The sequence below is a fragment of the Protomyctophum parallelum genome, assembly GCF_964188405.1.
Source record: "Protomyctophum parallelum genome assembly, chromosome: 7".
NCBI lineage: Eukaryota > Metazoa > Chordata > Actinopteri > Myctophiformes > Myctophidae > Protomyctophum > Protomyctophum parallelum.
Window position 1 is genome coordinate 42,304,362 of NC_139705.1, and position 26,028 is coordinate 42,330,389.

Below are 26,028 nucleotides of genomic sequence, written 5' to 3' on the forward strand. Positions count from 1 at the left end.
CTTTCACCTAGAAACTCCATTCACACATTTTATAATTCAGCTTACTGTGGGCACACATGCTGGAACTTTTTACTTTTAAATGTTTTGTAGTTTGAGTTATTTTCCTATTTTTTGTCAGGATGAACCTGTGTGTGTGTGTGTGTGTGTGTGTGTGTGTGTGTGTGTGTGTGTGTGTGTGTGTGTGTGTGTGTGTGTGTGTGTGTGTGTGTGTGTGTGTGTGTGTGTGTGTGTGTGTGTGTGTGTCCATGCGCGCGTGTGTGTGTGTGTGTGTGCATGTGTGCGAAAAAAATCACAACATACAAAATAATGAAGCATCCATAGATTGTTGTCGTTATCTCAACACACATTTATTACAGAGCCAACGGAACCGAATGTTTGTGCAATCATCAGACAGTAGTCTACTGTTACTGTACGTATATTAAACACATCATCATCTGCAGTCATCACCACACAGCACTGTATAATATGATGTAGACTGCTCACTGCTGCAGTCATCATACAGTACATCATGTTTATCTGTCTATAGAATGATGCCCGTGTCCGTGCCAACATGGTGTTGTTGACAGATCTGTCTTCAGTCAGTCAGTGCTCACATCCTTAACCTTAAATTCAAAAAACGATGGGCTATGGGCCCATCGTTTTTTTTCTTTTTTTTTAGGTGTTCTATTTCAAACAGGTGTTATAATCATTTTTACATATACCGGTACTTGGTCAAAGATTTTTTTTGTTTGTTTGTTTTCAGCATTATGTCCCGCTCAATGTAACACAAATTGCCCCCAAAAACACATATAGAGATAATGCTAATAAAATCTATTTGCATTTGATATTTTAAAATAACACGTAACATTTTCTTATGAACACTTTAATTTACTTAACGTAGATACAAATTTTCTGTGGTTACTGGTTACATGTACCATTTGACATTTTCATGCATTTTGTAATGTTCATTGTAAAATTGTTGCAAATGTCTTCTCAAATGACATGAAACCAACATGACTACAAAATGTAGGCCTACATTTTGACAAACTTGATACACACCTTTAACAAATATTTTCTAAATTTGTCATTGTGCCATTTTGGCACTGCCCCAATTATATAAAGTAAACAATAAAAAGGTATGGTATAATTATGAGCATCCACGTAAATTCACTTACAGTCATGATGCAGTAGCAAATATGTAATACCCTCTTTCTAAAGCCTTTAGCAATGTTTTCACAGATAAGCTTTTATCTCATGTCAGCAGAGCTATTCCACCTCGCGCCAGATGAGCCAAACACTCGCACTTTCATCAGTGAATCCCTCATACTCGGAATTGGTAATCTTAAAATTATATATTATTATTAATATTAAACTCTATTGTTACAAAATAGAGTTTGGTTTGTGTGAAGTGGAGATGTGAAGATGAAGAACTGTCAGAACTCGGCACAACATTAGGCTGAACAGGACAGAGAAGATACCTATGATGACAGGGACTCCTTTCCAAATACGCTCGACACTGAAACGTACGTAATGTTTTTTTTGCTATCGGGGGAAACCCCCATATTTCCAGAGGATTTCCCCCCCAAAGGATCCAGTGTAGTTATTGACCCCCTTCGTCAATATGTTATAAATATATATAACTATATGCATAACAACTTATGACAAAGACACCTTATAACTGACTACACGATAGTTCTGTGTTCCACTGATCTTATAATGCATTATGACCAGCACTTAAGTTATACTTCACAAACCTTGTCATAAGTTATGCATAATTATTAACATTTATAACGAGTAAATGCCTTATAACCACACTATGTGATAATGCATTGTAGCCCTGAACTTAATATACAGTATACCCTTTATTGGTTAAATAATGTATAAACTAGAAAGACTTTAGTCATCCTTTGGTAATTAACTAAAACATCATGTAAAACAAGTTTCTGGAGTTTATGGTTTTAGATTAATCTTTCAGTATATATAATTAGTACCAGTAAGACGCCCTGAGGGCAAGAAGAGTCGTGTGCACGCATCCGCCTGAGTGACGGCAGACTGCTGGGCGAGTGCTGGTGCTTTGGATCAACACTTGGAATGTCAGAATAGGTCAGCTCCATATATGGAGATCTAAGGGTGGCAGTGGGGGAAGTGTGAAGGGTTTGATGAGGTCAGATCAACATAATGGAATGTCAGAATGTCAGCCCATGGAGATCTAAGGGTTTGAGGTTTGAGGTCAGATGTAGAGTTGCTGGCCGGCTCCATATGCAGATCTAGGTGTCTTCTCCATGTATGGCTATCCAGGGTTTGATGAGGTCAGTGTCATGATCTTCATATATGGAGACGGTCATGGTGGCGTGACGTGAAAATCTTGAAAGTGTTGGAAATTATTTTAACACAATCAATTTGGCGGTCCTTGTGGCAGGCAAAGTTTGAGAACTACTGTTTAAGAAGGCATTTGTAGAATCGGCCTCACTTGATTAGAAATAGAATACGATGCTGTGGAATGAGGTAGGGCCCGCACACCAGCTTCAGGTAAAGGAATTACTGTATTATCAGACAACGTTTCGATTTCACAGGATCTTCATCAGGTCAGTATTAGTCCCAGTGTGCAGGTATATGCTTAGAGAATACGATGCTAACATAATTCTCTTCAATGTTCCAGAGCTAGCAGTTGTACTGCTCTTGGCTAAATCCAGTGCACAGGCTTCCATCCAGTCCTGTCTCTGTACAGCGCTGCAACCAGGCGGGCTACGAGTCAACTGCAGTTCCCTGAACCTCGTGGACGTGCCCAGGCTCCCTCCAGACACCACAGAGCTCCACCTGCAAGGCAACCAGCTCACCGTGGTACCACCGGGCCTTTTCGACAGGCTGCCGGGACTCATGAGGGTCTCTCTGGCCGGGAACCCGTTTCACTGTGACTGTGGGATCCAATACCTAAGGAACTGGTTGCTGAGGAACAGGGACGTGGTATCACAGGAGCCTGCGTGTGCCAGTCCCAGCTCTGTGGCGTATGCCCGCATCGCTGACCTCAGCGATGCTCATTTTGACTCCTGTGCCCGGCAAATGTGTAGCAGTGGCGCTTACGCTGTCCTGATCGGGACGATGCTCTTTGGCCTCATTGTTCTGTTGATGTGGGGTCTGAGGCTAGCCAAGAATTCTACGTTCACTCTGGACATCGACGAGAGACACGCGGGATTCCAAGCGGACTCTTTGCGATCGTTGAAGCCCAAACACAGGAAGAGGCTCCAGAGCGACCTGTCCGAGATCACAGAGACCTGGTCCGATGATGACCTGGAAAGGCCTCTCATCAACATGGAATTACTGCCACAAATACTGGACGTCTTGCACAAGGAGCACAACATAAAGATAAAGTCCACTTGAGAAGTATTCTGTCCATATGGATCATGATGTCTAAGAAGCCAAGTCCGCTACCGGCAAGGCAGGAGTTTCATGGAGGCCATGACCTCTGTGCCCCCTCAGTTTGGTCTCATGACATTCAAAACATTTATGCCTCGAGGCCATCGTGGCCTTGACTCTACACCAGGGGTGCCCACACCTTTTTGACTTGAGGGCTACTTTCTAATGACCAGCTCAACAAGATCTATACCGACTGAAAGAAAATATTATACCATTGCTGAAAATAGTATAAATATGGAATAGCAGCACTGGCGTTACATATAAGATAAATGCACTTCGTCTTGGAATGGGAAATAGAGGGGGAGAAATGGAATAGGTAGGGTTTTTCTTTGCACGTTTGTGCACAGCAAACACTCTTGAAAACAATCTTGCATTGTGGGTTTGAGCTGACAGGGCACGTTTGGATGTCAATCAATCAAGTCACCTTAATTCAAGTGGCAAATTGCCAAATTTCTTTAGGGGCATGTCATGTGATCTACCTGCACAGCCTTTGTGATCTACTGGTAGATCGCAATCTACCTTTTGGGCACCCCTGCTCTACACACACAGCAAATTTTACACATTTCTCTTTCCAGTCAATACGGTTTTTAGACACCAGTGTCTTTTGTTGATATTCTCAATCGTCTTTTGTTGAGATTCTGAATCGTCAACTCTCCCTGGCTCCCCTCCGAGTCCAGTGCGTTTTAACAGCGGGCGAGCATCACCTAATCACCCACTATCGGGCGAAAAGATTAATAATTTTTTATCTTTTCTGCGTTCCTCCGCCCACTTTGACTATCGGCCGTTCGCCTGTAGTCACCAGGTCCACAAATAATGCACTTCCGGAAAATTGCTGTTAAAACCCACTGTTATCACTATCAGTCCAGGGCCAGTCCATGTACAAATGTTTGACTCAGGAATTTGTACAAATATTGATCCGTTTAAATACCAATAAATTGTTTGGGGAAATAAGAAAGCATTATTTATCATTTATTTCACTGATAATAATACTATGTATTGACCCTTAAAAAACTCATTCAGTGCCTCCTGGTGGACACCAGTTTTGGCCCTCCACCGAAGCCCATTATAAATACAATTAAATTCTATTGTGCATGTCATGTGCATGTCATCACCTGCACACCGGATTAGAGGAATTCTCAAGATATGGAATTCAAAAAGGCGTCCAAAGGCGCCCATGGCACTTTAGGACATAAGGGGGAGGCGTCCAAAGGCGTCCTGTGGCACTGAGTGAGTTGGGTTAACAGACAGATAATAAAATAATCACACACAGCTGGAGTTGAGACAACAAGGTACCATGAAGGTTTTATTCTTTTTTCTTTCCTTTTTTTCTCTCCCATGTTCTCTCCCCACACACTGGGGACTTTAATTTAACCTCAGCTTGGTTCCTAAAACTCAACGTATTTCAGTCAGGTTAACTTTTACCTCAATAGGAAATGCATCAAATGAAATGCATGGTAAATCTTCAAATGAAAAAATATCTTGTTAGATTTATGTCTACAATATAAATATATAGCTAGTTTCCTGCTCATTTTGTTGTCCTCCAAATCCTACATTTACAAGGGGTAGGTCCACCAAACAGGGATATGGGGTAAGATTTAAACGTTTGGATCTGTGCAAATGCCGGTCAATTCTTACACAACGAGACACAATGCAGACAGACAGCACTATCACGGGACAATATTGCACTATTGATACATATCTATTCATGCTTATTGGGTAAAATGGGTGTTGGCCATTTGGCGATTAAAAAACAGAAATCATCTTGAGAACAAAAGGTTTAAAACATAAAAAGAAATAACATCACAAAACCATTGAGAACTTCTTGTAATAAATATCGGATGGTTTAAGAAAGTCGAACACCCATTCAAAACATGGCCACAGTTTAAGACATGATTTGCCTTGAATAAACATACCAGGAAATAAGGCAGTCTTTAAAACGTCCTTTTCCATAAAGTTAATTGTGCACTTATTCAATTAAGAGACCGTCACAAAATAAAAAAATACTGCTAAAAACTGTTTAAAACAGTGAACGGTTAAAAGAGTTAATATGTTTAAGTATGAATGTGACCTATGTTTCTTTAACACACTGGCACGTCTGTAAACAATGTCCATGTTCATAGACATTAATAGTTAAAGTGATTTAACAGCCCAGACCTCTACCAGGGCATCTGGACCTGCACCAACCCGGCCATTTAAACCACGGAAAGGAGTAGTCCACCTTAAGCATTCATAAGCCAATAAGGTGATGACCGGTGGAGTCTCCTATGTGTAATTGATAGAAAAAAAGTAATTGTTTGGGTGAACTACTCCCTTTAAAACGTTATAGTCCACCAGGTCCACTCTATACTAGGTCCCCTTCCGTTTTAGCTATCATTGGATAAAACAGCCGAGCTACAAGCTCACTAGCTTGTACGAGCTACAAGCTCACAACGTGTGGCATTTGAGCTTGTAGATCGGCTATTTCCGCAGAGAGTTCCAGGAATGCATTGCTAAGGGTGAGGTCATGTGATCTACTGAGGCACAAACTGTTCTTGCTCAAAGATGAGGTTGACGGCTTCCGCCACGTCGTACACCAGGTGACTTGGCTCCACCAGCGCCGGGTCAAAGCGGAAGTCCCGGTGCCCATGGAAGACCGTCTCTTTGATGCTATGGCCGGCGTCGGAAGGCGTGTTAGGGTTGTACACGCCTGTGCAGACCAACACCGACTTACAGGAAGTGGCGGCGGGGGGTGCCAGCTCGCTTTCCCAGGAGACGTCCGCATCCTCCTCCCTGCGGGGCAGAATGGAGCCGGCGGAGCCAGTAGCGGCCACCATCTTGGCCATGGCCTTGGACTTCTTCCTGGCGGCATTCTCCTCCAGGTAACGGTTGTAAAGGTTGGCGCCATAGATGTCCGTCATGAGGTTGTCCCTTTGGAGGATGTGAGAGGAGCAGGGTAAGCTCACCAGCCAACTGGTCTGATCTACACTTTGTTTTCCCAGCCCCAAAAACTGTTTACACATTTGAAGTTGAACTGCTTAATAATGCATTATGGTGGTAAATAACAGTGGTGAGGGGAGATGGTATGGAAGGTCCAAATTGTAATTAATTCATCATTGAATAGAGTTAAAAAATAGGCTTGTTTTAAAACAAAAGCATTATTCGGTCTGCACAATGAGACATGCAGGAAATTAAGTTACAATGAAATTAAGTTAAAATTAAGACTTTGTGATATCGTTGCTGTCGGGCAGAAAATACACCGGTATATTTGTTTTGTAAATTAATATACATAATCATAGAAATTGTCACACCAAAAGTAGTGAAAATTTGCAGATCTACAAGCGCCGAACGCTCGGATCACGTCACGATGCGATGTGTTCTGAGCTTGTAGATCGGCTTTATCACTATTAAAAAACATCTTTAAATTAACAATCAAAAATGGAACGGTTTTGGACATACAGTACAAGGTTTCCACCCAACAGTCTAAAGCTTCTATATCTTAGAAGATATCTTCTATATCTCCTATGAGATCATAGGAGATATAGTGTAAATTCCAGCTCAGTGAAAGTAGACAGTGTTACACTATGTTAAACTCAGACATTGTGACGTTTTTCTGTAATTTTTCTCTTTATATTAGGTAGATTTTCTGTGGTCTGGGGTTTTCTGATTTTCCTGAATGACTGTGATGTCAGTCAGCAAATCCCATATATAACATAGGAATCTGCCAGCAGATGTCACTGTTTTCACTGTTTTGCCTGTTTTCATTGCAGCTCAAAAGAAATCCCACACCACAGAAAACCCACTGAATGTTCAAAGTACAGGTTTTTTGGGTGTAGTTGAGGTCATAAAACCTAAAAGAAAAACAAAAAAAAATAAAAAAAATAAATGAAAATTAATGTCATGAAACCTTTAAGACATTAAACAAGTGCATTCACCTGTGTATTCTGTGAGCCACCAAGGCTGATATTTTATTACAAACCCTACTCGCACTGAGCCATCAAAGCTGATTATTTTATTGCTAAAAAGGTTGCCTGGCCCAGGCCGTAGCGTAGCGGTCTGGGCACCGGACTGGTAATCCAGTCGCAGTGTGCCGCGGGTTCGACTCCCGGACCCGACACGGCCTTTACTGCATGTCATCCCCCCATCTCTCTCCCGTTTCCTGTCAGCCTACTGTCTGTCCCTTCAAAAAAAAAAAAAAAAAGGTTGCCTGAATGCCTACTGTGGTGTCTCGATGGTTATTCACCGCCCAGGTAAGCATACCCCCGGAGGCCAGCAGAGGCAGAGAGACAGGAGAACACATAAACCACTGGGAGTGGTTTTAGAAGCCTGTTGGACCAGCTGGGATGTGCGTCACAGGTGTTCGCCCATCAGACTATAAAACTGAGCTCTCTCTGCCTCAGAGGAGATCACACTCCGGGGGGTAAGGTCGCACGTCAGTAGAGACTGCTAGGGCGGTGAGTCGAGAAAACCACTGTCATTCACTGTCACTCTGTGCCAATATGGTGAATGATCATGCTGACCCTTCTGTGTCTTATTCCCCCCCCAGGCATGTACTGACAGCACGCTAAACACACACTTGGAGCGTGCGTGTAATCTGTAGCGCGGCTACAAGAACCACCAAGGGAAGAGGAGGACTACCAGAATTATACGGAATGGAAAAGGAGTGACAGGATCGCAACCCGAGTACAGAGCCAGAGACACAGGCTGAGTAGAAACCCCGAACTACCAATATCTCGCTACCAGTGGATACTACTGAGCGAAGGACACTGTGCATCATATTATATTTCCGTCTGTAGAAAGACCCTGTGCATTATATTATAACGCTATTTGAAACTCCCCTCTCTGCCGCAGAGTCCAGAGACAAGGTCCCGAGACTAACGGACCAACCACCCCACCTAGGGGTAGCGAGAGGGGATTGTTCAATACAATAGAGACTATACTTTGCAGGAGAAGAAACCTAACCACTGTCCCTCTTCCTTTTCTAAATAAAAAATCTTGATATAGGCCAATTGTTGTCCGGACTCCTGGGTTCTCTGTGACAGTCACCACACTACCATGAGCCACCATGGTTGATATTTTGACAAGCGCTCAACCACCAATGCTTATATTTTGTTAATAAAAAAATATATATATACATACAGTATATAAAATGAATAGGTCACTCGCCAAAGTGTTGGGTGACGTCCACACGGAATAAAGCTAAATGCAATCTCATGACTGAAAGTTTCATGATGATGTTTAGGTACTATCATTCTAAATCTAAACCCATGTTGCTGCTGTTCTAACAGTACATACAGCCAACCAGTTGAAGAATTTCAACAGATTTGCGGCATTAACCTTTTGCTTTTATGACATTTCTGAGATTATTTATGTTTATGGAAGATGCTTCTAAACATGTCTTCTAATTCTAGTTTGATCACTTCAAATACTCTAACCCAAAAATAATAGCCAAAAATAGCTAATCTACAAGCTCACAACACTTTGCAACGCAACATCTAGCGAGATTGTAGATCTGCTATTTTCGGTGGGCAACATGCTTTCATAGAAGACATGGAATGCAAATGACTTTAGTCCATGTGTCCAAAACCAAATGAAAAATCTACACACGCTTGATGCTTGGCTAGTGATCACTTCGGACCGTGATCATGTAAGGAATTATGCCACCAGAAAGGATACATTTTTAATATATCAGTACAACGGCATCAGTGATGTAAATTATACTAAATGCTGGAGGCCATCCAGAAACATGCTTGTGAGTAGACAGAGAAGTGGAAAGGTCACTTCTGTTTTTGATGAGTGACTCTGTTTACGAACGCAGATCTATGCTTTCAAACCTCTTAAGAGACAGAGGACCTGTACAGCCAAAGTCTAAAGTTTTAAATGTGACGGTGGCGAGGCAAAGATATGATTAGTCTTTTGCATGACGTTTTCTTTCCTGTCTTTGTCATCGGTAACCATAATACTAGCATAATAACCTAACTATCACAAATGTAACCCACTCTCAGGGTAGATTAGGTCAGAGATTATTAATATTAGTAGTAGTAGTATCAAATGGGGGACTGTGGTCTAATCGTTAGGCCACTAATGCATATCAAAGGGTCAGCCCTTAAAATTAAAAAGGTTTAGAACGAATCAGTGGCATAGAGGGAGGTTTCTTACCCGATAGCGTAGAGCGAGGTGATTGGACGTTTCCATCCTCTCTCCATGGCCTGGCCTCTGATTAGGTATTCACAGAAGTGGTAGGTAAGTTCACAGGGTTTCCCCATCAGGGCCTCGTACTTCACCTCTCTGCCCGTTATCTTCTTATAGATGTTCTCAAGGCACACAAGGAACGCCCCATGGCCAAAGCTAAAATGAAATCAGAAAGAGTTACATCTAGAAGATTCTAGTTACATCTAGATTATAAAACAGAGAGAGAGATAGAAAGAGAGAGAGCGAGAGAGAGACAGACAAGTGGGAGAGAACGAGAAAGGAAATTAGAAATTAACACTTCTGATGCCCAGGAGGTCCACACACGTCTTGTCAAATAAAACCGTGGGGTGCTAAGGAAGTGTGGGACGTCTTAAGGTCTTTATAATCAATATAAAACGGGATATCTGAAATCCATGTGCGAACCACAGATTTTACCTGGGCCTCAAGACAGAGGTCAGAGTCCAGTAGTACACCCACATTTGTGTCTACTGGTGTGACATTGGCTTACATGAAGTCAAGACAGTTGTGTAGGTGGGTTCTAGAGGCAAGTGGACTTAGTGTTAAGTTGCAGGACATTTGTAGACATCCAGCTTTGAAGCTCGGCTAGGCAGGCATTAAGGGATTCTTCGAATAAGTTGCTGGACAGGTGAGTGAGGAGCTGAGAGGAAATAACTTTTTCTATACTTTTGGACATGAAGGACAGTTTGGAAATTGGTCTGTAGTTAATGAGGAGAAGAGGATCAAGACTGAGTTTCTTGGGTGAATTAAGGCGTGTTTAAATAAAGAGGGGACAGAACCAGAGACAATAGTGATTCATTATATTGAGGATGAACGAACCGTTTCAATTACCTCTTTTAATATTGGAATTGTGTCCAGTGATCCTGTGATCTGCTGACACATTTGTGTTTGGTTGCGGCTATGAAGGATGAATGAAAAAATGATTTCCCTTTTTCCCGAAACAATCCAATAGCAGGACTGGTGCTGATTATGCAGTTACCGTGGAGACTGGGCCTCAGCCATCCACATGAGGTCCATGTTGCAGGCCAGCAGAGGGATGTGGGGAAACGTCTGGGGCTGATGGACACTGCTCAGGTTCCCATTGGTCAGCAGGACGTCAACGATCAGCTGGAGGTTGGTCTCCCATCGAATCGGCTCCCCAAAGAGGATGACAGCTGTGTGCGATGGAGGGACATGCATGACTTGAAGGAGCACATCACCCATTCTCAACACGTCTTCATATAATTGATCCTCAGTATGAGTTAATAATAAAGATGGCACCACATCCGTCTACTCACTCTACTGCCCAATCCCTCAAGCCCTGAACCCTCATTGACTTTAGTGACGTCAGCTGTAAGTGCTTGAGGGCGAGAAGCTGCAAGGGCTCCAAATTGTTGTGAAAGGAATGGGACAGCACTTTGAAGATGAGTCCGCCATTCATGACACTTTGCAATTTGCATCACTTTATAAAAACTGTCTTTATTCACAGCCAGTGCCTACTGTATATGCTTGGCCTATTTATACATGTCTATCATGTCTATTTTAGTATTTAAGCTGTTCGTTTTATTATTTTCATAAATACACTATCCTGTGATAGGGGTTGTAATATGCATATATAATAATATTCATTATAAATTGCATTTCCATATTATTTTACTTTGCTCATTAGTCATTTCTCATCACGTTTCCCTTATTATTAAATATATAGCCTATCCTTCCATTCCGTCTCCCTTTGAGAACAGTGAGAAAGCACTATTGTGTTTGTTGACATTCTAACCACGATACATAACTAATATGCACACTTAAATGATTGACGTTCGGAGGATCCCCCTCATTCCCCATGTAACGCTATGAACTGTGGGTAATTTATTTGCCAAAGTCAGTCAAAGTCAGCATGCTGACTTTGGCAAAGGGCACATAAAGGGACGGGGCTGAGCCCTCACTGACTTACCGATTTCAAATGGGACATCCCTCAAGCCCTCGCAGACTTCACATGAACGTGTAGCTAAGTCAGTGAGGGCTCATTGAGTCAGCAAGGGAGTGGATTGGGATTGGGCCTACGCCTCAGAGGAGGGCTTTGGACGGTTCAGGAACATGCCTACCAGTGACATCATTGATATGCAGGTTTTGGTCATTTAAAACGGAATTTAAAAAAAAGTTTTATATTGTTAATGCAAGAACAATGGCATCTATTTCTGCATAACTTTCCAAGAATAGAAAGGCAGTCGTTTCTATTAGCTTGGAATACCCATCGATGATGTCATTGGTTAGCCAAGTTTCTGAACTGTCCACAGCATGCCAATGAGACACAGAGTGAAATGATGGAAATTGTGTGAACTATTACGAGTATTACTGAGGATTGAGGAAGACAAATTATATGAAGATACGGTTTAGAATTAGTGAAGTACACGTTTAACACTCTTTATTGTCGATTCTGAACCTTTTTAAGTTCAAGGACGCTGAGGAAGAATTGTGGTAGAATTACATTTTATGCCGTCATGCTGTCAAGGTGCCAGATTACAGACCTGGTAGATCAGATCTGTGAACCAATAGGATCCACTGTGTTTTCGACCGGCACCTGCCCCTCTAGACCAGAAATCAGACAGGCTCGGCCAGGCTACAGGCCTGGAAACGGTAGAGTTTTGGGTTCAGCTGTACAGCTTAGTCCTGTGACAGTCACACAAGCAAGTTCCTCTCTTATCTTTCAATATACCTAGGCTCTCTCTCCCTGCTTTCCCCTGAAAAGTAACTGTACCGACACCCTGGCTGTCTAATGTTTCCCTAGTGGTCCAATTTGTATGGGTCTAAATTCACAATTCTTTACGAGTTAAAAACAAATTCAACGTTTATCAAAAGAATTCCATATTAATTAGAGGGGAAAATAGCAGATCTACAAGCTTGGTGCAACATGTGAGCTTGTAGATTCCCAAGTTTGGGTCACAGGGAGACATCAAATTTCTCTTTTGGGTCTAGAGCTAAAAGGTTTGGGAACCTCTAATGCACTTCTCCCATGAGTTCATGTATTTAAACTTCTATCTTGGCATGAAACATCTCAAACTCTTTCTGCCTCAACAATACTAGCTGATAAAGAATTATTTTATATTCATTAGGCCATGGAGCCCCCCATTTGGTACGTGTTTGTGCATCTCTTGGACTCCAATCAACACTGTACATTTCTGTGTAATTCTACCAGACCCTAAGTGTCCATTTGTACCCCTGGTGGTCGGGAGCTGACATTGGACAGCCATTATTTGCCCTGGGTTAGGCAGTGATAAAAGGACCGGAAGGGTTGAGCTTCTGCTGATCGGTTAGCGGCAACATCAGTTCTATATACATCCAATCAGCAGAGTGGAAGACAGTGAGCTTTGTCAGTTCACATAATAGCGAGCTCAACAGCCAGGAACGCCTGCCATATGTTCAATCAACTCCATCCTCGCTCTGTTGAGAATTCCAGTGGGACTCTGGGCAGTTGACCATAATGGCAACATTGATTGAACGTGTTCAATCTATGTTCAATTAAAGTGCTGATCAAATGCGGTTTTGTCATGTCTTTGTTAATAAATAAGGCTATGGGAATGTGTTTCTTCAAATTATCACCTAGCACAGGGGTTTTCAACTGATTGTGAACCAAGGACCACTACCCTGACTAAAAATCAACCTGGTTTAGATTAGTGCTTCTAGAACACTTAGTCCAGGCATTATTTAACTGAAATATACAAGTGGTCCAGAGCCTTTTTGATCTATTTCTATCCCACGGTTACCCTTATTCCATTCTCTTACTTTATCCAAGCTTGCATTAAACTCACTCTTGGTTAACTGATATACAGTACTAATAGAGTAAACGCATAATACGATGATTAAATTGACACATTTACTAATAATGACTCAATCAGGCAAGCTGGTACACTTACCCTCCTTGAGATTCTATCTCCCTTTTCTGTGGAATTTCTTAACCTGACTTCCCAGTAATTGACAACATTGACGCACTTCCACGGAACCGTGCAAAGTTTAGTGCACTGTTGCATGTAAGAAAATACAAAATCTTCACTTTGCGATTACTAAATGCATGGTCAGGGAACACATGCAATACCTTCACAGACCACCCGTTGAAAACCCCTGACCTGGCAGATAATCTGTGTTTTAGCAAATAAAAAAGGAGAAATGTTCCTGGGCAACTTTGACAATGCCAGCTGATTATTAGTTGAGGTTATATAGATGTATAACACAGTGTAATATATAGATCAAGCACATACCTTCAACCTTAGGAAGGTTGCCAACAGGAGTAGACTGAAAGAAAGAATACAATCTAATTGGACATAGTTTACAGTGGCACGTGTTACTACAAATAGTTGTTGTTCTGGTTAATACAATTCAGGAAATTCCCGAGGCGTGTAAAACATTTTACGTTCCCGAGGCGTGTAAAACATTTTACTGTGCATTTTACTGTGCAACAATTGTATAAGGCTCAGTTTTGTGCGTTTTCTAACGGTATGTGTCACCGTGTTTTGTACATATGTGACTATCATTCACAAATGTATATTCTACTGTGGCCTGTGTTTTTAAGTTCCACATGGAATGTTCTGCATCTAGTCTCAGGATATCCGGTGATATGGCTTCCTACAAGGTTTATATTTACTATTCATTCCTCACAATAGTCAATGGTATTGTCAGTGTTTGGTCATTGGCACAATAAAATCTAACACACCCATTACTAGGTTGCAGCTGTGTTTCATATGTACACCTTTTAACAAGCTCAGCCTATCCCTTTTGATAATGTTTAAGCTTTAAATAGCAGCAAACTCACAAAACTGGCACAAAAGTGCCGCTAGCCAAGGGCTTAGTTCCCCTCTAATGCCATCCAATTAACTCACTGGCAGTTTCGGTCTCCTGTTGTGATCCACCATGTCCAGCAATGGGAATGATTCCCTCAGCATTTCAATACTGACCACATTCTCAAAGCCCAAACTAAAGAGAAAGACAAATTATTATTCTAGTCAGAGACTAGAATATACAGATCAAGACATAAGCTCACAAGATTCAACAATACTTTCATACTTTTTGGCAATGTCAAGGACTGGTCCTTGTCCTGACACGAGAACACACTTTTCATGGTACTTCTTGAACATCCTCAGTGGACTGTGCGACATGATGACCTGGTCTTGAGTAATCTTTAAACAGAAAAACAAAAACACAGGGGGAGATGAATAGGGCTGTACATAAACCAGGTGAGGTATGAGGAAAGGCTGGGGCAATATAATCAATATTGTGATACAAGACTGGCTAATCATGATCATATGAGATTATCGATCATTATGATAATATTGTGATATGATAAAAGTGTAATTTCAAGATTTGAATCTCCCAACATGTCTCATCATGACACGTTGTGAGCTTGTAGAGTTTAGTTGTATTTTTTTGTTTTGCTTTTTTGTGTGTGCAAAATGTTAAAGAAAATACAAATTCTCCTCACAATAACAATGTTGAGGTATTTGGTTAAATAATATTGTGATATTTTGTTGGACATAAACCAGTAGACAGGATGATACTAATATGAGCAAACCAGGTGAGGTATGCACTGCAGTCTCGTTGCATATTATTTAGTCGTGATAATAGGGTTGGGAACCTTTATGATTTTAACAATTCTTAGCAGTCTGATTACATAAATGTTTAAGGATTTCTATATCCTCACTTGTTCTTACACAGGACAGGGACCCTGGGTTACTTGAGGGGGCTCAAATAGACCCTTACAGATCTGTAACTCTGACAGTGTACAAATGGAACAAAATTGACACGATTTGTACACGCTTAGAGTTATAGTGGTCCATGTAATTAAAACGTTTGAGAACGGTTGAGAACCACCGGTATTGTGATTGTATCTAGAATTAGAAGACAAGAAGTCCACATGCCGGCCCCGACAGTTTGATAAACCAGTTCTGGAGACGGTTCCAAATGTCATGAGGAACCGGTCCCGGTTCCACAATATTGGATTGGATCCCAACCCTATAGTTGCCAATGCATCTACTTACAGGTACACCCAGAATATGAGAGAGCTGGTCTGCTTTTGTCTGTCGCAGGCAATTTCCTGCGTTTGTGACAAAGACGACTGGTACCCTAAATTGACCCTGATTGTTGACCAGCTTCTGAAAAGCCTTCTTTGCAGCGGGGATGGGCGTCTTTCCCCGGACGAGGACGCCGTCGATGTCAAACAGAAGACCAAAGCTGGGCTGTGGCTGTGTTAAAAGAGACAAGAATCCGAATTAACTTGATTGTCACATGTGCCATTGTGTGCATGTGTAAAGAAAGAAAGAAAGAATATACACCGGTACATAATGTAGGGCAAAAGGTGTCTTGTGATCGGATGACAGGTGTGAAATGAAAGAAACAACCACACATGGAACTAAACAATGAAGGTGGTGTGGGATTCATGAGCTGTAAGTACGTATGCAAGTACGTATGCATTCACTATTAAGCAGTGATTCTCAATGTGGGGTCTGGGGAGGGGACCTCCAGGAGTCATTGAGGGGCCTCCGGGAAGACCATAGCAAAACGAGAAACAGTTACTTTGAACACTTAGTAGTTCACCCCAAAAAAATATTCAAGAAAGTTATTTACCAAACTTTCCACCTCAGATGAAAGCCTGGTCTGTGTAACTAAATCGCCTGTGTGATCCCATCTAGGCGTGGTCTAGACTGGATGATAAAATCTAAATAATAATTTAAAAAATATTATTCCGGTTAAGTAGTTCAGTTTATTACGGCATCGCTTTGTTTTGGTCGCGCCTGTTTGTTGTTAGTCTTGCAAGTCGCTACGAGTTGCAATAAAAGATGGATATACCAAACAAACTATTCCAAAAAGTACTTAGTAAGAAACATACACTGCATCAAGGCTTTTATTGGATGGGCCCTAAAATGATGATGCCCTTGATCACATGGAATTTGGGGTAATGCTGATTGCGGTTTGGGGGTCCGGCCTGACGACTACAAACCAGACACTACATCATGACCCAAGGATTACCATCCACTCGCGACTGGATCATGAACCTGAAAATGGTATGACTTGACTCCCACTCCCAGGCTATCCATGTGGCCTTGAATTCATTTTTTAGTTTTTTGTCCAATTCCTAAGCCAATAATTTGATGACGGGCAGAGTCCTCCTATTGACAGATGACCCGGTTATGAAATTATTGTCTCAGGAATGCAACAAAGACGTCTCCATGAATTCAAGGTTTGTGGTGTATGTAATTGATAGAAAATAAGCATTTTTTGGGGGGGGTGAACTACTCCTGCTCTACATGAGGACATATGAGACTAATGATGCATCTTGTTTTTAAATATTGCTGCAAGGTTAATATTAATGAGACCATACAAAGCATCATATTTGAAAACAAGTTAACTAAGTAAGTTAGAACTGTGTGGGCCTTTAGATCTGCTATTTTTAATAAACGTTGACAAATCTTCTCTTCTTACTTATTTTTAAATGGGAATCCACAGCCAAATACAAATCAATTTGGGGGTCCGTACATGATGAAGCATTAAGGCCTACTACTGTACTAAATGTTCTACGGTGATTCGGTGAATGACTCACAAATTACCTGTAGGCTACCTGTAGGCTATGCCTAGTGTAAAGTGATAATCACAGATGACCAACTATCTGTGAGTGTGTGTCATAATCTACATTAGTTCTGGTCCATAGCTAAATCTACACTATATTTTATAGTGTTTTTGTATAGTTTACTTTCATTTGAATAAATAAAATACTGTTGTCGTATGATAAATTATAGCATCTGAGGAGATTGGTCATTTAGCTATTCTATGGGATGGGATTATAACTATTTACATTGTTTTAATTGCATATTTGCCGCAAAGTATGTAGGAGTAAGTAATGATTCAGATTGTCATCCCAACACATAGCTCTGTCCTCTGGTCCATAGCCTTGTACTGCTCTTGCTGCCGTTGCATAGAGCTATGGACCAGAGCTACCCAACACAGCTAGAGGCTCTGCGTTACGACATCGCTGTCTAATTACACACTCACAAAAACAACCAGTGTGGAAAATGTACTGACAAAGACACAGGGAATGGTTGTTTTTCTCAGCCGTAGAGTAGGCTACACTACAGTATCAGTATGCAAATGTAGGTCCCAAATACAGAAACCAAGACAAAGTGTCCCGAAAGGGGCTAGCAAATGTCGTTGATGTGAGGTTAGGTCAGCTCCCTGCAGTTTAGTGGCTGGCCTGAGCCGCGTGCCGCCGCATCCAAGAACGTTTACAATGCATTGCGACGCAATAGCGTGAGAAGGAACTCCCTCAAACGCTATGGACCAGAGCTAATTCATTTGATACGCTGACCTATTTAATGACAATCAATCGACATGGCAACAATGCAGTTCGATGGAGCCAAAATGAAGCAACGAACTGCTCCAGACCGACTCGAGTCGAAACCGTACCTTGTTATTAGACACAGTTCCGTAAAACCCGCACCGAGAACCGGCGGCTTGACGGTTACTGAGGGTGCATACCGCCCTGTGGCTAAACGTCAGGAGTCCCTTCATCTCCTCTACCGGGTTAAAACAATAAAATACGGAAAAAATAAAAAGCGCTATTGAAGGGAGCCGGCTTGGGCTGAGCTGCTCAGCTTGGCTCTTGGTCTTTCCCTTCTAGACTTGTTTTGCTGTTTTCCTCCGGTTCTCTCTCGCCCATACATAATTTGACTCGACAAGAGAAGATGACGACATATGGGCAGGAGGAGGTCCTTCGCGCATCGATGAAGACTCTGGGCATCGAACAGAAAGGAGTGAGGAGCGGAGCCAAGCTGCACCGCTGCCATTTTATACATCATCAGGTGGACGTGGGAGTTTAAAGCAAAAGCACAGCCTCAAAGCAACGGCCAGTACTGCACACTAAACAAAACCAGTAACCACAAAACCCTTTATTTTCATACATTTTAATTTTATGCAAGTAGACACGCGGTTCTCAACGTCAAAACCTTAGAAATTCGAGGGACCCGTTTGGGGTAATAATAGGACACAGGATCACAGACTCCCACTGTGCCCACCCCTCTTGAGGGTGGGTATAAATAACCAAATGGAACTGTACTGTACCATTGTATCCTCGGAGTAACAGACCTAGCCCCCGGCCCCCGACCCACCTGTTAGCCACCATTGTATGCGCAAGTTACTTACCCAAACATGCCTCCGGCTCCTTCCCATGTTTCATCTCAGCACCGCATAAGAACCATTATCTATAAAATAACATTAATTGGTATTAACCCAAGCCAAGCTGGGGCCCAAGATCTGCTTTATATAGGGTACCTAAATTTACCCTAGTACTAGCAGTGCTAAGGAATTGGATGTAGAAATCTGAGCTATTCGTCCGAGGCTACAGAATGTCACACATTCTTTGAAGAAAATGTCACCTAGTAACCAGTGGCGCATTTGTTGTGACAAACATGGCAAATGGGCCACATTCAACAGCGTATTTTGAAATGTGAAAAAGGTGGGTATCCAAGATAAGTGGTTTCCGAACTCTAAATATTTAATACATCTGAAATTTAAATTCACAGTTCACCAGTCATCCAGTAACTGGTTAACCAAAACCACATCTTTACACCGTTCAAATCTGGATCCTTGACTTAAGTTATAAGTAGAGTTTCACCATTTAAATGTACTATTATATGGTCTACAGGTCTAAAACGAGACCATTGCTAGATCCAGAATGGATGGTGATCTGTAAAGGAATTCAAAGTGCCATAGAAACCCTGGTAGAATGTCATTAGAGCAGAAAATGAAACCCATGAACACATTCTTCCCCGTGCGCCTCCAGCTTTATTGATAGTTTAAAATTAGTTTACATTTCTATTATCTAGGACTTCAGTTGCATTTTCCTTCCGACTTAAAAACTGAGTACAAGCAAATGGTATTTTTACAGTAGTCTAAGTGATATTGTACAAAAATAACATTTCTGTGAAAACATTCTCCGTTCCCAAATAACTCCTAATTCTTCTGATCCGACAACTTATATAGCTCATGATGCTAATTTCCTCCAAGGTCAAATGTTCCCAAATCCATGTGAACATCCACCCTGGACTACGTGATATTTAAATTGTAAACAGATTATTATTATTTTTTATAAAAGAACTTAAGATTCTTTTGATTCCTCCAAAATTGAATACCTTTGCTATATAACATGTGGTTTGTTACCGCCCACTTTGCTGCTTGTAGGGCTCAGATGCATCGTGTTCCAACGGTTTCTCATGTCATACTCTCTTGGCCAACTCATATCTTCCCCCGCTAAAACAAAACCAAAATAACCCTACATGGAAGTTCAGGTTTCCATTTACTCCCTTCTTACTGAGACTCACTTCCACAAGCTCAGAGGTCCTATATATCCCATGTGTTTAGTCCCATTCATTCATCTCTGACAACCAGTGGCTGCTTGGAAAGGGGGTTTTCTTTAACAAAGCATTATACGTAACACCGCTACCAAACTAAAACATTTTGTATTGAATGCAGAAAGATATCTTTTCACCCCTTTCTTCGTATTACATGTCGAGAGGCTCACTGGCCTGGGACTAGCCTCTGTTAGCCAACCGTTGGCCAGTGAAGAGGACTCAGAGAAAAATAATACAACCAACCATCAATCAGAAAAAAGGAGGGGCAACTAAGGGCACTGATTATGCTGTGGCTTCAATGCACTCTTTTGCGAGGTGTCCCGACTTGCCGCAGTTGTAGCAGTTCATCTCATTGGATTTACTGCAATGCACGGCAACGTGACCGATCTCTCCACACCTGAAGAGAGAGAGGGCACTTGATTAATATAAGTAAAGAGAAGTCCTGTGCGATTCAGAAGGTATGACTCATCGGTGCTCAACAGGAACAACTTGCATCAGAGAAAATAATATCTGGGCACTTCAGGGGATACCCCTGTTCCCCCTGCAACCCCCCCCCCCCCCCCCAACAACATGCAGGCCAGTCAAGGCTCCCGTTATTTGGGTAGTCTCTCCTGAAGAACCCAGGTCATTACTCAAGACACCGGATTAATGTGTTTTGTATATGTGTTTCTGCATACTTGGCTGCTGTGTCGCAAGACAAATTTCAGTGTGAACTGACAATAAAGTACTATATCATATCATATCAATGTCTGCTCCTTATTTAACACACAAAGAACACTATAAAGGTCTTATGGCATGTATTGTGAATTTTTTTTGTCTTTTTAACGACTGCACAAAAGTATAATTTAATAAAGTACCTTGAAAGTTATATTATTGACTCCTGAATCCAATAAACCTAAGCCTTATTGTGTACGTGTACGTTAATATATTGTGGAGCACTTTCACTACCAACAGGTAGTGAAAGTGCTCCACAATATATTAATTATATATTATATATATAAGAGCTTTCAACAGAAAGCTCTTTCAACTATTAATTACCAGGTAGTCATAGTACAGGGGGTCAAGACAAATGTAGAAACAAAATTCCTAATATACTTGGTTTCTGGCCTAATAACTATGTGTTTCGATCTGTAGACTTTTTAATGTTATAATTACTATTTGTTACTACTAGCTATATATTTTACTTCAGTAATGCTATGATAAGTTCTGCAGGATGGTGTTGCATTACATTTGATATTAATTTAGAATCCTATCCTGGTGTTAAGGTTTCTATACATGTGGTTCTCTCTCCATTTGATATTTCTAAATTTAAATGTATAGACAATATCTTGGAAATATTTATGTGTCTTAGTGAGAAGGAATTAACCTCCCAGTCTCATCTGTTATTCATGAGGCACAACTCCTCCCTAATAACCCAGGAATGTGAGACAGCTGACAGCTGATTGCCCGCAACACTATCAGTATGTGATTGGTTGAATGTTTAGCCCTGGCTCTATTTATATGTGATTTTAAATGTTTTTTCCATATACCCTGAAGAAGGCAGTTGCATCTGCCGAAACGTTGGTTCCTACTCTGCATCCTAATAATCGGCACTTTGGCTATCAGTGTGTGCGGCCACTCTTGTCTTTTTAAGATCTCTTTAAAGGTTTCTATACCTACCAGTGAGAGGTCAATTATTTTAACTACTTTAACCATTATATGTATGCTCTATACTAGAACCTCTAGTAATTCTCTAGACACCAAAAATAGCCCATCTACAAGCGCACTGTGATGCATTGTTCGCTGCCGCATCAATATCTGCTATTCTTGCTGAATGTCTGCCCTAACTAAGTACCCAACAAAAGTTGTGCAACCGTCAAGGCTCACCTGTAACACTTGACTTTATCGCAAAGCTTTTGGATGTGACCGAAGCCTCCGCAGGAATAGCATTTCTGCTCGTTGGCATGGTCACACTCACGGGCCACATGTCCGGCTTTGCCACAGCTGTAGCACACCTGCTCTCTCTCCTTCTTCGGCTCCTTGCAGTCGCGAGAGATGTGACCACTCCTGTGGCAGTTGTAGCACGCTAAACAGCAAAATAAAATAAAAAGAATGTGCCCTCAGTTTTATGTAAAGTGTTGCTTATCTGGATACTTGGAGCATAATTGATTTTTTGCTCAACTGGTTCAATAAGTGCACACGCAGTTAACCACTTAAACCCTTTATATGTTGTATAGAGCCCCCCCCCCCCCCGGGGCTTCATGCTAGTCCCCCAATAAATTCCCTCTACAACAAATCTCTTTGCTGATAGCTGATCCACAAGCTCACATATGCTGAGCGTGCAGATCCGCTCTTTTATAACCATTTGTCAGCTTACCACTTAAACCCTATATACTTAGTTTACTGGGGTGCCCCAGGGCTTTATACCACAGAAGCAAGTATTTCCCGCTATACATGACGCTCCATTTCCTTTACTATTTTGCAAAACTTTTTGGAATAGTTAAAATGGCCAGTCTACAAGCTCACAACGTGTCAATATAGATTGGCTAGTTGAACTATTCAAAAATGTTTTTACAAATAGTAAAAAAGGCAAAGATGTTTAGGGATAAGGGGTTTAGCGGTGACGAAAATAGAGCCCTAAATCTCCACCAAAAATAGCCTCTCTACAAGCTTAAGTATGTGTCACAAGCATGTAGATCTACTATTTTCAACGAATGTTCACCCCAGAATAGTGACGCTCGGGTTCATGTCGTTAATAATCACAGCAATTATTCTACCAGACATTTAAGAAAACGGTCCTCAAAGGTGTATTAATGGATAATGTAATGCCCACCATCCTCAGTCTGCTCGCAATCCCTGGCGATGTGACCTTGTTCTCCACACCGATAACAGAAAAGATCTAATGAGAGGATATGAGCAGATATAATTAATTAGTACATACATGAAAGGAAGATGTGGAACATGTCATGCTATGGATGAGAGTGCACTTTTATACACACAAGTTTTGATCTAGTTGTTATATGTTATGTAATTCAATATGAAACTATATAGTTATGTATAATAACTATAAGATGAATATGCTAAACTCAAGGCTCTGTGATAATTAATCTTGGGTGCGGCGCTCAAATCATTTAGTACCCTTGCCTCTTCCCCGGCCCCTGCCACGTCCCCGCCCTCCAGCATTGGGACAGTTCTTGATCCAGTGACCTGAACGGCCACATCCAAAGCACTCACTGCTGCTGCTCATGTCCATTATCTAGAGACAAAGAAGAAAATTGGATGAGTATACAGAAAAATGAATCTTGAACTAATATCAAAACCATGGCGCCAAAGGTTTAACAGGACAAATCTAGTTCAAATATCGACAAATGTACAATTACAGAGAAATTCCAACCTTCCAATACGTCTTCAACAATGTCCGAGAGGAAAAACAAATCATATGTTTATTGTAAATGGTGATTAAGGGGATTTGGAGTAAAGTTTGTTACTCATGTAAGAGCACAACTAGTACTGCATAGGTTTAACTAGCGGGATTGACTACTTATGTATGTAATCTATTAACTACTGGGTACATTTGCAAGCTTCTAAGAACTAACTACTCAGCTAACTTACATGATTTCCCCAATGGAATCATGTTGTGATCACCATTGGCCATACTTCTCCAAAGAGATTGCTGACGGTGCTAGAGACAGCAAGTCAGGAAGAATATGAGTTAATAAGTAGCCAAATAATTTACAAGTAGCAGCAGCCAACCCTCCTTTCCTTGCAAAGTTATTTAAGAGCCATAGTCGACATATACACCACTATTATGATATAGTCAAGTGACCAACTATGCTAAGAGTATTAGTTAAAAGGATTAAATATGTTTGCGTGGCTGGCATCAAAGCATAGGATTCAGATACTTGTCACAATGCTGTCAAGTCATGACGTCTGGTAAAGGAGTGACAGTCCCTGTCAGATCTTATATAAATCTTATATAACATTACCACCCGATATGAGTTGCAAGTAGCAACTTGTTGCTGCTGCAAGAACCATCCAATATTACCTGACATAAGAACGTCAAGCACAATTTGTACTTCATCACACTCACACTACAGTTTTGCTCAGCGACTGTTATTAGCTTGCAGATAAAGTCATTTCTGGCAAGCAATAACGTTGCACTAAAGCAGTTTTCAAAGTGTGTCTGGGTGAGACACTTTAATTTGACCATTATTTTACTTGCTGTAAGTTGCAATGAGTGAATTTCTATTCCAATCATAGGGTTCGCTCTCTACTAATATCTTCCCAACCTACAGTATATTCAAAACCTACAGTATAGAAAGTCGTATAACAAAAATATTTTCTGATGGGGGTCGCTGGCACAAAATGTATGTATTACATAGGGGTCCACAGCCTAATGTGTAGAAATGTGTCTTTGACATGGTCATGTTTGAACAGTACTTAACGGATATCAGAAAAGTTCTGAAAAGAGCCATCTGTTCAAGTCCCTGAACAAACACATGTCGTGGCTCGTCAGCTAACTTTAGCACGCTAGTTTCCAACAACAGTCATTTCTTGACGCGTTATCGTCGCGAGGTCACACAATATTTTATCGAAGCCGAGCACCGTAAATAGTTGTATTCGTTTTAAGCGTCTGGGCTTCAATTCCTCGCTTGTCTAATGTTAAGATACATGTTGAATGAATGTGGCACTGATGAAGCAGGACTTTAAAGCAACGCCTACACGGGGCCTGTTGACGTTTGATGACTTTTTAATATATAGGATCAATGCTTCGTGCCTTCCAAACAAAAAAAAACATAATTTTTCAGATTAAACAGCGTAGTTCTGTTATAAATACGCTATAATTATTATTTCGACATAAATTGCATCCATGCTGCTGCAGCTACGCACGGGAGCTAACCCTAGCGTGCGCTAACGCAAGACCGATTTAAACCCTCGTCGTACGGCGGTGTAGCGGGGGCGAAAATGGCAGATCTCCAAACTCACCGCCCCGTCACGGATGCGCCGCGCTGTGAGCTTGTGGATTAGCGTTTTCGAAAGCGCTGCACCATTGTACGACGACTTACAAATCGAACATAACAGCAGCAGCATCGCCCCTCCGCTCCGTCGCGGAGCCCACCCCCCCCCCCAAGAGAGAGAAAAAAAACACGATGCATCTGCTAGTCGAATTGCCCTGCAGGTTTCAAAATAGATCAATCATTCTCAGGAGAGTGCGGGTTTTCAAAAGTATTGATTCGCGATTAATACATTATGTAATGCACAAATAATTCCCGCGCGCCGCGCGGATCAAAGTCGTCACCGTGTGGCTAGTAGCAGGCCAACAGAGCAGGCCGAGCCCCGTTATCATCACCGCCCAGGGGTTAGATTTATGTTAAAAAGCGACTAAACCACCGATTTCCACGGACATATACTGTATCATGCGCTAATATTGTGCAATAATAGTCGATGTAGTGAGTAAATCTGTATTTTGTGGTGTTTTAGTGGGTGCTCACCTCGCTACAGCTACGTGATTCTGTTTACCTCCTCCCTCTCTCTCTCTCTCTCTCTTTGCGCTACATGCGGTGTGAACACGAGTTCCTGTTCTGAGTGTCATTCACCGGAACCAGCTACGCATCCCACCAATCAGCTGCAAGAGATCCCGGACACCGCCTCCTCGAAGTAGCCAATCGCCGATCGGAATGGGTCCCGTCATGTCGCTTGCCTGGTTTACATTTGCTGTTCAGTGCTCAGATCCGCTCTAGAGGCCGCCTACTGTAGCCGCTAATCTGAGCACACATACATGCACGCATACAGTCCGTTTCCGTGTCCGCTCAGGCCGGATGTGCAACTTGGAAAGTTGCATCCTTTTTTCCTTAGCTGTCGGGTGGAAACCTTGTATATACAAAACCATTTCTTTTTTTTAGCTTGTACATAGTACATCTGCTATTCTGACTACTTTTATGTGACATTCTTGATTCTTCTATGATGAAGTAGGGCGTTGATTGACGAAAAAATAAACATAAAAAGTTGGAATATGGAGATACGAGGTTTCAATGCTATAATAACTATTATTCTTATTAGCCTACACTTAAGCATGTTATACAGTGGTGTATCATATACAATT

The 26,028-nt window shown here is 41.6% G+C and overlaps 3 protein-coding genes across 4 annotated transcripts; 1 reads left to right on the forward strand and 2 right to left on the reverse strand.

The window, feature by feature from the left end:
• Positions 1–1,282: 1,282 nt before the first annotated feature.
• gp9 (glycoprotein IX platelet) lies at positions 1,283–3,401 on the forward strand. The gene is made up of 2 exons (XM_083770322.1): positions 1,283–1,502; positions 2,639–3,401. The coding sequence occupies exons 1-2, from the start codon at positions 1,460–1,462 to the stop codon at positions 3,355–3,357; spliced, it is 762 nt and encodes a 253-aa protein (XP_083626448.1). The 5' UTR covers positions 1,283–1,459; the 3' UTR covers positions 3,358–3,401.
• Positions 3,402–4,669: 1,268 nt separating this feature from the next.
• Positions 4,670–18,235, reverse strand: LOC310861161 (haloacid dehalogenase-like hydrolase domain-containing 5). Its single transcript, XM_083768501.1, has 8 exons — positions 18,004–18,235; positions 15,585–15,788; positions 14,614–14,726; positions 14,430–14,523; positions 13,812–13,845; positions 10,559–10,733; positions 9,529–9,717; positions 4,670–6,300 (listed from the first exon to the last, which is right to left on the reverse strand). The coding sequence occupies exons 1-8, from the start codon at positions 18,106–18,108 to the stop codon at positions 5,904–5,906; spliced, it is 1,311 nt and encodes a 436-aa protein (XP_083624627.1). The 5' UTR covers positions 18,109–18,235; the 3' UTR covers positions 4,670–5,903.
• Positions 18,236–19,357: 1,122 nt separating this feature from the next.
• cnbpa (CCHC-type zinc finger, nucleic acid binding protein a) lies at positions 19,358–25,503 on the reverse strand. Of its 2 annotated transcripts, none has more exons than XM_083770289.1 (5): positions 25,418–25,503; positions 23,070–23,181; positions 22,759–22,824; positions 21,813–22,011; positions 19,358–20,343 (listed from the first exon to the last, which is right to left on the reverse strand). In XM_083770289.1, exons 2-5 carry the CDS (start codon positions 23,176–23,178, stop codon positions 20,229–20,231), a joined length of 489 nt encoding a protein of 162 aa, XP_083626415.1. In that variant the 5' UTR covers positions 23,179–23,181; positions 25,418–25,503; the 3' UTR covers positions 19,358–20,228. The 2 variants fall into 2 exon arrangements, with proteins under 2 accessions (XP_083626415.1, XP_083626414.1); XM_083770288.1 differs by having other exon boundaries at positions 23,064–23,181.
• Between the last annotated feature and the right edge of the window lie 525 nt (positions 25,504–26,028).

Bases quoted from the DNA above. Each gene is read 5' to 3' on its own strand.
- gp9 (XM_083770322.1), top strand. From the start codon at position 1,460: ATGATGACAGGGACTCCTTTCCAAATACGCTCGACACTGAAAC. The intron at 1,503-2,638 runs GTACGTAATGTT...TCAATGTTCCAG, and splicing joins AATACGCTCGACACTGAAAC to AGCTAGCAGTTGTACTGCTC.
- LOC310861161 (XM_083768501.1), bottom strand. From the start codon at position 18,108: ATGAAGGGACTCCTGACGTTTAGCCACAGGGCGGTATGCACCCTCAGT. The intron at 13,846-14,429 runs GTGAGTTAATTG...TCTTTCTTTCAG, and splicing joins ACAGGAGACCGAAACTGCCA to TCTACTCCTGTTGGCAACCT. The intron at 6,301-9,528 runs GTAAGAAACCTC...CATCCTCCAAAG, and splicing joins ACCTCGCTCTACGCTATCGG to GGACAACCTCATGACGGACA.
- cnbpa (XM_083770288.1), bottom strand. From the start codon at position 23,178: ATGGACATGAGCAGCAGCAGTGAGTGCTTTGGATGTGGCCGTTCAGGT. The intron at 22,825-23,063 runs GTACTAAATGAT...TCCTCTCATTAG, and splicing joins GGGCCGGGGAAGAGGCAAGG to ATCTTTTCTGTTATCGGTGT. The intron at 20,344-21,812 runs GTGAGCCTTGAC...CTCTCTCTTCAG, and splicing joins GATAAAGTCAAGTGTTACAG to GTGTGGAGAGATCGGTCACG.